Below are 13571 nucleotides of genomic sequence, written 5' to 3' on the forward strand. Positions count from 1 at the left end.
TCGAGTGCGGACAGTTTGCTAATTTTCGGGTCGCTCTCATACCTCCCACAACGAACCATTGTGCTCCGAATTATGAGCACGACCTCCCGTATATCGAGCACGCGTCTCAGTTGACTCCGAAAACCCTTAGGTTGCGTGGTTTTAGTATTAGCTTAAAAGGATTTTCATGTTCCAAAGGCTGTCATACAGGGAGTTGAGAAAAGTATTCAGCGAAATCTGTAGACCCTTGACAAAAACAAAGTTTGTGGAAATGCGAGTTGAAAACCATCTCAAAAGTATCAAGCAGCCAATTGTGGAGTTCAAGGCGAAGTTCTCTTCCCTGGGTTATTTGATCGATCCCAAAAGTGATTCGGTTATTGCTAAAGTTCTCCGACAGCTTCCGCCTACAACTTTTTCACAAAGAAAAGTTTTATTCAAGTCAATTGGTTGAGGACTGTTTCCCAACATTTTTCAATAGGTTTTCTACTGGTGGAGATAAGCATCCTTGTGGTAAAATAACAACCAGATTCAGAGATCGCAACATGTATAGGAATCCCCACAATTCAGCTGCTCCAAAAGTAAAACAGCAATGAAACCCTGCCAATCCGATCGACAATTAGTACTTGCAATTGAGTTGAGCCGATCCCACCAAGGACTGACCAGATATTAAGAACAAACTGCACGACAGGGTATATGGCAAGTATAAATTCTGATATTACGAACAAACTACGGCAACTTTTTGTACGATACTTGCAAATGAAGCACAAAACTAAGAGATTTCCTTTAGTTAAGTTAAGCACAGAATAAACAAATATAATGAAACATCAAGGTATTATTACAGAAATGCAAAGAAAGCATCGCCAACTAATTTTGGTCATAGTTATTGGAAATCTGAACAAAATTTCCTCCTCAATATACTTCCGAAGCATGAGTGTGACTATTAAACATGAAATGAGTGCAAAACCGTATTTACATACACCCACATTATTTACCTTGCACAATTCCTAACATGAATCAAACACAGTAAACCAACAAAAAAGCAAAAGAACTATGGTACTCATGATGCACAACCGAAGAATACGAATAAGAAAGCAAAAGATGCAGGCTGGTCTGGAGAATACTTGCAAATTAAGCATAAAGAGCAGCAGCAAAGAGAAATGGATAATTAGTGATTCCAAAAGATTTTGAAAAAGTCGGCTGAGCTCAGATAGTTAGAACATCTTCATTCTTTTCATCACACACTCAATAGGTTTTTTTTCCTTTTAGCTAACAACCGTCGCAAGTTTTGCTCTAAGGCTATCAAGCCTGTGTTTTTAAAAATTCCGTATCGTCATATATGTGATGCACATTTTTTAGCCAACAATCGTTGCAAGTGTTGCCCGAAGGCCATCAAGCTTGCCCATTTTTTAATTCCGTATCACCATAGGCCTGCACTTTCTTTAATTCCGTATAACAATTGCCAAACAAACAATTTTGCATCATCACATATCACATATTGGATATAATTTTTTTAACCAACAATTGGCTCAAGTGTTGGCCCAAACCCATCAAGCTTAACCTTTTGTCAATTCTGTATCATCATTGCTCAGCAAATCATTTGAGGTCACAAAGAATCCACTTCTTTTTATGCAGCTACTTTCACAATATTTTAATTAACATTCGCTGAACTTGAGTGTTTATTGAGTTTTGCTAATAAGGCGAACTAATATATCTGAAGTTCAGCAACCAAAACAAACATAACTAAGGCAGCAAGATTTCACATCATTATTTTGCACTTCCGCTCAAGTAAGGTTCCCGACTTTCGCCTTCACTTAAGAATAATTTCTCAAAAGGAAAAAGAGAAAACACATGTCAACAATTTAGGGAAAAGAGAAAACACATGTCGACAATTTTTCAAAAGGAAAAAGAGAAAACACATGTCAACTAATTTATCTTAGTTTTTAATATTAGGAGGACAACAAAATATATATATTTCCCTCATCCTAACCTTTTTTTTTTCTCATGAAAAAAACTGCTGCAGTTCAAATCATAAGCCAAATTTAGAACCAATCTACACAGAACAAATAAGTAACATTTTATGCCCATCAAATACCTTCATTTAATTCAGATCAGTATCCTCCTATAATTCATCTAGGCAACCACAGCTGAGTAATGTAGAATTCAGTTAGGGAAATTCAGAAATCAGCTCCCATCAAATACCTTAATGCAATTCAGATCATCATTCCCCGTTAATTCATCCAGCCCTGTAGGTTAATTCATCCAGCCCTGTAGAATTTTGTTAGGGATTTCAATGTTCAGCCGCCCTATTAAGGATTCCATGACACCCGTAGTGCTGTCATGGCCAATTAATTATCGGAATCATCAATATTAACTATGCGGAAATAAGCTGATGTTAAAGTAAAGCAGCGGGCTCATGGTCTACCCCAGGAAAAGATCTGTCCGAATTCTATTTGCACATATAGGACAAAATGGTCTCAGTACCATTTTTCTTATGACTTCTTTTTTTTTTAGTTAATTTTCTGAATTCTATTTGCACATATAGGACAAATGGTCTCAGCACCATTTTTGTTATGACTTCTTTTTTTTTTTAGTTAATTTGATGCGCACGGAAAAACGATGGGAAAAAATATAAAGCAGAATTCTATTAGGCAATTATGAATTCAGCTGGTTATTCCAGGACCCCACGAAAGATCCAGCACCTAGGCAAAAAATAAAAAAAGTCTGAGTCAGGGCACAAATGAGAACCACTGGTTGCCTGCTGAGCAGGCCGTCCGTAGTGCTCCCACGGCCAAATAATTACGAAAACCATCAATATCAATGTTTCGAGTGAATCATGACAGAAATGTATTCATGTGGGATTTGAAATATTTGAGAAGGTAATCATTAGAAGGCCAAGGTAAAGTTAATTATATTTGCAAAATATGCGAAACATTATATGGCTTTTTCACGGGCTAATTGTATAGCGCTTAGGCCACGGGTTAATTGTATAGCGCTTATGCCGTATGCTTATACAACAAAAGACTTTTATTGTTTGCACGACTATTCCTGATGTTTAGACTCTTTTTATTTGCTGCTTGTATGAGTTTTTAGATTCTTATATGAGCGCAAATTCAAATTTCCTTTTTTTAGGGATTTTAAGCGGATGAGGCAAAAGGTGCTATGGCATCTGGAGGCAGGCCGGAAGAGGTTTGTACCCTCAGAAGGATATCTTAAGGGAATGACTTCAGTAACGATGACGATGATAAAGAAATTCCACTCCTTGGGGCAGAAAATCAAGCAGTTCTTCTATACTGCCTCGGTTGAACCATGTTTAAGTTCACATTTTTTTGCCGAACAGATTATTTCCAACCTCAAAAAAAATCATTTAACTTTTAAAGAGCATGACATATTTTAAGGTTAAAATATACATGGTAGACCCCAAGAACACTGAAGGACATGTAAGTATAGCATAAAGCACATGACACAATTTGAACTAAGGATGTATTTGATATTTTACAATACTAAAGGACATAAAGCCGAACCAAGAAGAAAGAGGTGTTCAAAGTACATGTGGTATTTGGCGAAGGGAAGCAAGCACAAAATATACTAAACTATAAGAAGCAGTCCAGTAGTACAAAAAGGAGCTGGTAAACCAGCGTAGCATTCAACGGTAAACTGAAGGCAAACAGCAGAAGTAGCCGGATGAGAGTTTGGAGGAGAGCAGCAAGCAGCAGAGCAGGTGGATGAGAGCTTGGAGTAGAGTAGGAACCCCAAGGGAAAAGTGCAGGATTAAGAAGCAGATCCTGCTTCAGAATGGCCAGAAGTCGTGGCAGGTTTTTCCGCACGCAGCTGCCCAATGGCCAATTGGCATTCATCGATTGTACATTGCATTTTTACTTTTTCGTCTATATATTGCACCCTTTCGGCGACGGCGGAAGCGTAACAATCTTTTAGGAGATTATACTCCCGCTGTAGATTTTCAAACTTACCAAGCAAATCTGTATGCTGGGCCGTCACATGATCATATAAACTCTTATACAACATGAAATCGTCATAATTTGTATCAATTATATGCAAGTGAAGCTCACTCTTAATTCTGTTAATAGCAGCACGGGCTGCATCGTCCTTTGCCAGAATTAAATCAGCGGACGGAGAACCCCAGCAACGTGCATTCTCAATGACTGTTGCACTCCGTGCAATTGCGGCATCTACGTATCCTAAATACCAACCCTCCGCAATGACAGTTATAATGCACTCAGGAGGCGCAACACCCAGCTTCTCAGTTATTTCCCCAAGCAACTTACTGTATGAGAGCTGAATCATTGACATTTCGGTTACCGAAGATGAGGCAACATTGTAGGGGCAAAGGGATCAAAGAATGAGAAATTATGAACGTAAAAGATGTCCTAGCATTTTTATAGCAAATTCTAAAAAGACTCCCCTCCCCTTGTTTTGCTAAAAAATTCGCCATCTCCGAAGGTAAGAAAACTGGGGCGCCCTAGCATTTCAAGCAACAGAGATATTGGCCAGTTTCTCCACTTAAATTCCACTAATAGTTACAACCAATTATAGCAAATGAGAAAATTGGTAAGGAAATCAAATTTCGTATTAAGCGAGATCAATCCCCTTTCTGCTGTACAGCAGGCGTTAAACTACGGAGTGCAACAAAGTCAAATAGGCGATTTCGAACTTAAGACGTGCCATGTGTATGATGCATCTTTCCTGGAAACTTTAAAAAGACTTCCTGTAACAAAGTTTCTCGAAGGAATTAAGCACGGAAGTGTGAAAGCAAACCTTCTAAAATACGTGGAACGACGGCACAGCCTACGAAGCACAGGAGGAGGACCTACCAGAAAAGGGAAAACCCAGCGTTCAGTTCGCACCTATCCATAAAAGAATGTAAGAACTTACACGCCCTGTACGGAGTCCGGCACAAACCTCGTAAATAGAAAGAACCCGAGCAAACCTCGCAACCCCCAAATAACAGAAGAATAAGCTAACATGAGTAAGGATCGAAGGAAGATGAGCTAATTCGTTCGGATCTACCGAAGGCAAAAGCAAGGCGAGCGAGTTGAGCCATCGCCGCATACACACACACATATTTATAGGCAACCGCTGCAACTTCGGAAAGAGAAGCAAACAGTTATGAGGGGAGCGGGGTAGGCTGGCTTCATAGCCATCCTGTACCACCACGGGGAGAGAGGAGGAACTAACCCACGCCCGCCGGCGCCGGGGAAGGCGGTGAGGAATAGAGCAGGAAGGGGCAGGATGGCGACCACAAACAGAGAGGGGGGTGGGGGTACGGAGCACACCAACATACCTGCGCAATGATGCCAAACCGTCAATTCCATCGGTACGAACCAACCCACATCCGCCGGCAAAGGGGGGCTCGGTGTACGAACAGCCTAGGATAGCACGAACGGATGCTGCGGCAAATCTCCGAACCCTACGGGGTGTGCCGAGCCAGAGGGGACAACAATGGGTGTTGAGAGAGAGGAAATCGGGGCAGCTGTCGGGAGAGAAGAAGGATCGAAGGAGCTCGACGGGAGACGGTAGAGAGGGGGGCGCTGAGGAGCAGCCACGTAGGCCACAGGAATACTCTCGATTCAAGAGTTATATAGATATTCCTAATTAATTAATTAATTAACATGTAAAAATATTATTTTATATTTTTATTAGTAATTAACATGCCGCTCCATCATATTATATAATATTCCTTGTTAATCAATTAATTAACTTGTTAAAATATTACTTTATTAATAATTAACATGTTTAAGAAATTAATTTATTATTTTAATTAATTTTTGAATTAAATAGTTAATTTTTTTAATGTACTTATTCAATAATCAATATTTATATTGATTAATTAATTAATATTTTGACTAACTTAAATATCTAATTGTTATTAACTAATTTATTTATTAATTTATTAATTACTTCTGATTAATTAAATTATTAATTAGTAATTAATAATTTAATTAATATTAGGGTTATTTAGCAATATTCATGATTAATTAGTAAATTAAATAAGTTTAATTATTATTTAATTAATATTTTGTATTAATTAATTAGATAAAATATTATTATGTTAAAACTATAATTATGTTTATCCCTACTAATCCAATCTAACTTTAGAGTGAGGCTACTATGCTATCGGAAGCACGGAGCCTTCCGTGCTTCCAGCTCGTTTTCAATATTGCGACTTTCGAATCGTCGATCGGCTCCGTTAAACTTGATCTAGAGTATTTGGAGTACCTAGAAAATAAATTTTATTATTTTTCGATATCATTTGCCTAGAGATCGAATGGGCTCAAAATCAACAAATTTCAATGGCCGTAGTGAGCCGTTTGCAAGTTTAACGGTGTAGAAATATCCAAATCATGTGAAATTTTGATAGAAAATTCTTTATACTATATAAAACAATATCAATATCTTTGATTTAAAATTTTAATGTCATATTATTATATTTTGTAAGATTTTTATTTTCAGCCGTTGATTTTGAGCCCCTTCGTTCACTAGGCAAATGATATCGTAAAATCATAAAATTTATTTTCTAGGTACTTCAAATACTCTAGGTCAAGTTTGACGGAGCCGATCGACGATTCGAAAGTCGCAACATCGAAAACGAGCTGGAAGCACGGAAGGCTCCGTGCTTCCGATAGCATAGTAGCCTCACTCCTAACTTTATTCCCAAGAAAAATCCAGTTTTCATCCAAACGCAAAATTGATTTTATTCATCCTTATCCTAAGAGTTGTACTTATCCCTGGAATAGTCTAAAATAACTTATTATCAAACCAAACGGTATCTAATGGAATAAATTACAGTCGTATAATTTTTATTTTATTTTATTGGATCTAATACAATGGCTGACGAAAAATTCCCTCAAATAGTGCGTATTAAATTTTACTTTTTATATGATCTCCTAATAACCGCCGCCCACATAATATCATATTTTATCACAAATAATATTCACAATCTATCCATTTCTTAAATATTTTCTTTCTTACATGTAATATTCGCCACCTATATAAATACCTTCCGCATATATAATATTTAATCATATTTTTTTAAAGTTGAATATATATAAATTATCTCAATTTTATCAACTAATATTTAAAATATGAGATATTTTCCAATAAAATATAACATATGAATTTCCAATTTAAAAGTTTTAATTTGTAGATAAATGTGATTCACAAATTTATATTGATTTAAGATAATTATTAAAATAATTGTTGACAGACTTTTACGGAAGGATATCTACTGTAGAATATTTTTCACAAGTGCCCTATAAAAAAAATATTCCATACTCATCAAATTTAAATTTTAAATTTGGTTCATAATTTCAAATGTGAATTAATATTTTAATTCAAAATTTGAATTTAATTAAAATTTCAATATTTGGGTGTGTAAACAGTATTTCAAATCGAAAATAATTAATTAACTTGAAAATATATCAAATTTGAAAATAAAAGGGATGATAAATAAATCAATATCTGTAATAATTATTTATATTCAAATTGTGGATTCAAAATTAATTTCAAATTTTGAGTTTTGTTTAAATAAATTTAAATCTGAATTCATTAATTTAAAATTTAGAATTACTTCAAATTTTAAAAATTAAATACCATTAAAAAATTAAAGTTAGAAAAAATTAATTGATAAATAGATTTATCCGACCAATAATTATTTAAATTTAAATATATATATATATAATATATATATAAAAATATAAATTTAATTTAATTAAATGTGATGTGTATTGCACGTGCACAATAACTAGTGAATTTAAAATACCGTGTATGACTCTATAAACATAGAAAATCATTATCAATACTCTTGCCGTCAGTTAAAGTTAGTTTTACTATCTATTAACCTATATGAATTCCATTTGTTTTTGTCACGTGCAATTTTCTTTCAACCTCACTAGTCTTTTTTTAAAACCCTCACATTTGCTCTTGGCTTTTTTCCTCCCCTCCTCTCTATTCAATGACCTATAATCAATATGCTCTTTAATTTATACGTTACTTAATTTTCTCTTCAGGTCATTTCTTCTCCCTCAAACCTCCTTTCAACACCAAACCCTTCACCTCCCAATCCTTTGAAATCACGAGAATTAATTAATCGAAAATGCAACATTTAATTATATGCACCATATTTCACCAATGAATAGACTTTGTAACTCCAATCCACTCTCCACCTCCATTAATCCCCCGCCGCCTTCTCTTTTGCATGGCCGCTTATTTTCCATGCAAAAAAGAATATCATCATCTAATTTCCCACTCCGCACTCATCTAGCTCTTTCTCTCTCATTGTGTTAATGAAGATGATGAGGACGATGAAGAAGAAGAAGAAAAAAAAAAAGAGCATGCAAAGAACGTTGTCTTCTTCGAGAAGTATCGTCCCGCAAAGCCGAACCGTGGCCTATATAAGTGCCTGCTGGGTTGATTCAACTGCGTTGAAACTAGCTTTTTTTTATCTTTCACAACGGAATGTTCAAAAGGCACATAATATGATAAAATTGTATGTCTCTTACTGTATTTCGATGATTTTTAAAAAATTATATAAACTTCTAACGATAATTTTATTTTTTTAGTAGTTGAATTTAGTCATGCAAATTGACTGTGCTTAACATGGCATAGCTTCCTATACATCAATAAGCTGTAAATATAAATTTTACTAAAATTTTAAAATTTTGTTTCTATTATCTATTCGCTGCATCGCGGGTCTCTACACTATTAATTATTAAAACGAAATATTTACCTACAGTTATTCCGTAAGTAAAAATGTACGGAGATTTCCATTCCAAGATATTCCATTTGAAATCCATTGACTTTTTAGTTATTTTTAAAATTAACTAATTGTAGTGGATAAATATAACAACTTTATCAAATTTATTGGTAGATTCTATTTATCTTTTTGCAAATAAATAATTATGTATAAAAATCTAAATAAAAAATAAAAGTTGAGAATTTTTTCGTTCTTTCTTTAATTTTTAAAGCTTTATAACTTTTTTTTTAACCAAAGTTATTCTCAATAATCTTATTAGCATTAAATGCATAAAAAATAATATATTTTAGTTTTTGATTCTTTTTTTTCGGTCGACAAAAAAAAGGCATGCATATAATTATGTAATTTATTTTTAATTAAGTAGGAAAAAAAATAAATCTGTCATGTATTTCAAAATTACTATTATTGATTTGGAATGTGAATAGATATATTATTGATTTGGAATGTGAATAGATATAAGTACCCATAATTTTATTTGAGCTCAACTTTGAATGGAATAAGTTTAATCAATTTTTAAATAGGGATGATTTCAGTTATAAGTATATATAAAAAAAGGGTTAAATGCATACAGGTCCCTACAAACATAATCAATTGCGGAAATATCCCTGCAAAACGAAAACTTCATAAGTTATCCCTGCAAAAGTCTAAAGTTATGCAGATATGTCCCTACCGTTAAGGACTGTTAGAAAATTTTCGTTAACCACGGATAAAGTACTTAACCATGGTTAATTATAAGGTAAATTTACGATCCTACCCTTCTTTTTCTTCCTCATCTTCTTCTTCCCTCTTCTTCGTCGCCGGCGAGGGCGGCGGCGGCGGCAGCGACGGCGGCGATGACGGCGGTGACGGCGAACCCTCTCTCTTTTTTTTCCTCCTTCCTCTCCCTCTTCCCTTTTCTCCCTTCTTCTTCCTCTCCCTCTTCCTCTTCCCTCTTCTTCATCGCCGGCGAGGGAGAAGATGCGACGGCGGCGGCGAACCCTCTCCCTCTCCCTCTTCTTCTTCCTCTCCCTCTTTCTTTTCCTCTTCCTCTTCCTCTTCCCTCTTCTTCATCGCCGGCGAGGGAGAAGATGCGACGGCGGCGGCGAACCCTCTCCCTCTCCCTCTTCTTCTTCCTCTCCCTCTTTCTTTTCCTCTTCCTCTTCCTCTTCCCTCTTCTTCATCGCCGGCGAGGGAGAAGATGCGACGGCGGCGGCGAACCCTCTCCCTCTCCCTCTTCTTCTTCCTCTCCCTCTTTCTACTTCCTCTCTCTCTTCCCTTTTCCTCTCCCTCTTCCTCTCTTTCTTCCTCTTCCCTTTTTTTCTTCCTCTCATTCTTTCTCTTCCCTCTTCTTTGTCGCCGGCGAGCTCGACCCGCGCCGTCGCCGCCATCCGCTCCGGCGGCCCGAAGAGGAAGAGAAAGAGAAAGAGAGGGGGAAGATGCTTTTGGAGGGATATATTTGTGAGGGCAAAATGGTCATTTCACATGAAAACTGTTAAAAAATAAACAGCTCTCTAACAGATGTTAATCAGAGGGACATATCTGCATAAATTAGGACTTTTGCAGGGACAGGTTATGGAGTTTCCGTTTTGCAGGGATATTTTCGCAATTCACTATATTTGCAGGGACGTGTATGCACATAACCCTAAAAAAAACCAAATGTATTTAGGTTCAGTTATGTTTTTAGTCTATACTCAAATCGAAGTTCAACCGAAACTAGAAATAAAAAACAAACCAAAACCACATAAAAACATACTCTATATATAATACAATTTTTTAATATAATTTTAATATTTAATATATATTAATAATTTAATTTAATAGTTTATTAAATAATCATAGATTAGCAAAACTTGTCTCGAAACTCCTATTAGTATTCCACACTATTGATTCAAGATAAAGAATAAAAATGGTATTTTAAAATTTTAACTTCATTTCAAATGGATCCTAACTGATGGAGGACATTTATGATAATTTTTGATATAGAAGAATATTTGTGATATTATTAATTTTAGAAAGATATTGATAAAATTAATGGTCCCAAAAAGAGCATCTATGAAATTATCCATTAAAAAAAATAAAGAACAATAAAAAAGTGCGGGTGCTTGGAACGCGGAGAAACCGAATTAAGGGATTTAGTTTGTTGTGCCAATGTTCGGACCGAACCGAAATTAGTTAAGCATCGACCCAACAAATCATATGACTTCTGCCTCCCTGTCAAATGAAATTCCTCTTTTACCTCCTCCAAAAGACTAATTTATAATCATATTGCTGTTCATAAGCCAGTTTGTTTGTCTTCGGCTTGACAATTAAAGATGTCCGTGGACCGGATCAGGTCTGGATAATTAATATACTATACCCATACCCTAAAAAGAAATGGTTACAAAAAAATATATATACCCTACCCATTTAACTTCGGATCGGGTCCGAATCTGGGTACTAAAGTTACTAATTTACCCATCGGGTCTATTTGAGCGGGTCTGGATAGTGACTACCCGTATACTATCCGTTCAAGACCGGATATGGATCGGGTCTAGATCGGGTACAGATATCCGTATAAATATATTTTTTTATAAACTTTATTAAATATTTAATAGACAAACTATAAAGCCCACCATAAAAAAACTCGCATTCTAATAAGTTGTACTGTCTAATAAAATTCATTCAAAAGAAATATTGTCGCTGATGATGATGATGACACTGATGATGATGATGACAATGAAATATTGTTGGCGGAAATNAAAAGAGACGGCTGGAGTTTCATTAGGATGAAAATACGTAGTAACTCATCATCTATAAGTCATATTAAAATTGATCCTTCAACTTCAAAATTTTTTTTTTTTTTTATTTACTATCGGATATTTTATCGGGTCCAAGTTCGGGTCCGGATTTGAAAACTATTCCGGACACTATCCATTTAAAAGTTAGATTCGGGTCGGGTCCAAATTGGGTATGGGTATAAAATATCCGGACCCATACCCGAAACTTTAATGGGTAATTTTTTTTTATCCATATACTATTCATTTTTTATCGGGTCCGGTTCGAGTCCGGATAGGGTCCGGGTTGGGTATGGAATATCGGATATTTTGGACACCTTTATCGACAATAAAATCGAAAATGATACCTCGTATAATAAATGAATCGAACACTAGGTAGGATCAACTAGCTTGTATGTGTAATAAAATATTAAAAATAAAATAGATTTATTTAATATTATTTTTAAACTAAACGCATAGCTTTGAAAGAAATGATTTAAAATTTAATTTTTTTCAAACTTCGAATAGACGTTGGTTGAGTTTGACAAAAGCATCAAGGCAAGATAGGAAATTGTAAAAATTTTATTGGATGCATCACGAATAGGCGAGAATGCAAAAGAGAAAACCATAGAAATTTTTGGAAAAATGTGCAGCATTTATATGGGATATTTTGCTTTATGGCAATGAGAGATATTTTACTTTTTGATTGTTGGATAAGATTCGACAATTTAAAATTATTATTTAATATTAAAATTTTAAATATAATAAAAATATTTAGAGGTTATATGACATTTATCTTATAATTTGGAGTGAATAACAATGTGATACTTTTACTTTATGTTTGTGATATTTTTACATACGCTGACTCGCAATAATTTCTTAAATTTAGAACAATAAAGATAGATTTATATAGTTAGACAAATTACCTGTAGTATAATTATAAATCATGCACCACTTTTAAATTTGCAAGGTAAAAAAATAATATTGGCCTTTTTTGCATTTGCACCCCTCAAAAAAATTAGGGAAAACTTAAAAAACCCCCTCGGTGGTTTCATAGTTTCTCACTTTGCCCCCCTGTGGTTTAAAATGTATCAATTTGCCCCCCTGTGATTTCTTTTTTCTCTTTTTCATATCAATTTCATTATTTTTTTTTCCTTAAATCAGTGATAAAGTTAAAATTAAAGGGTACTAAAATGAATATTTGATAAATCTAGATGGGTATCTGAAGTTTTTTGTATATAATTTAATAAAATATTAACGAAAAAGCTATCGAAAAGATAAAAACAAAACCACAATGGGGCAATTTAATACATTTTAAACCACAGTGAGGCAAAGTGAGAAACTATGAAACCACTGGGGGGGTTTTTGAAGTTTTCCCAAAAAATTATTGGAAAAGTCTACCTGTACTCCTATAGGAAGGTGTATGTCCTACAACTATCAGATCCAATGGCTGATATTAACCCACTAGCACAGTAGCTTCTAACCTCACCCCTTTTTTACTTTTTGCTAAAGCTAACCTAAATTAAATCCTACTACACTTCTCTCTCCCGCATAGTTCCTCTCGCTATCTCTGTTTCTCGCTCTCTCTCGCTTCCTCGCTTTCTCTCGCTCCCTCGCCTCTCGTTTGCTCTCGCGCTCTTCTCTCTCTCTCTTTTGCCCGCAGGGCACTCCATCGGGCAGAAGTTCGGCAAAGCTCGTTCGCAACATTGTCTTCCTCGGTATAAGCTCCTGTCCCAAGCCGTCTCGAAGTTGTCTCTTGGCCTCGCCTCTCTCCAATGGTAGGAGATCGCCTCTCAACTGCTCCCCTATCCATCCCAGTACCTGTCACGCATTTCTTCACTGGTGGGCTTTCGAAATTGGGAACGATTTCGGAGCTAATTCGGCCACAACCGAAACAGAGGATTCAACTCCAACAAGAGATTTTTTGAAGTTCTATAATCTTTTATTTTATATTTTGAATTTGATATAAAATCTATATGTTGAGCGTTTAGGGTTGCAGTTGCTTTTGTCTTTGCGTGGTCCAGATTTCATCACCGAGTAGCTGATTAATTTTATTTTAGGACACTGGTGGTATATTTGCTGGTATATTA

The 13571-nt window shown here is 35.3% G+C and overlaps 1 protein-coding gene across 7 annotated transcripts in view; it reads right to left on the reverse strand.

The window, feature by feature from the left end:
- LOC109720538 overlaps positions 1-5533 on the reverse strand; it is a gene marked incomplete at its 5' end in the record, with an annotated part of 34388 nt that extends 28855 nt beyond the window's left edge. For 6 of the 7 annotated variants that reach the window (XM_020247732.1, XM_020247726.1, XM_020247727.1 and 3 more), the window contains 2 exon segments: positions 5173-5278; positions 5361-5533. In XM_020247732.1, coding sequence (XP_020103321.1) covers positions 5173-5278; positions 5361-5533 — 279 coding nt within the window. 7 annotated transcript variants of the gene reach the window in all.

This window comes from Ananas comosus, linkage group 14 (genome assembly GCF_001540865.1).
Source record: "Ananas comosus cultivar F153 linkage group 14, ASM154086v1, whole genome shotgun sequence".
Lineage (NCBI taxonomy): Eukaryota > Viridiplantae > Streptophyta > Magnoliopsida > Poales > Bromeliaceae > Ananas > Ananas comosus.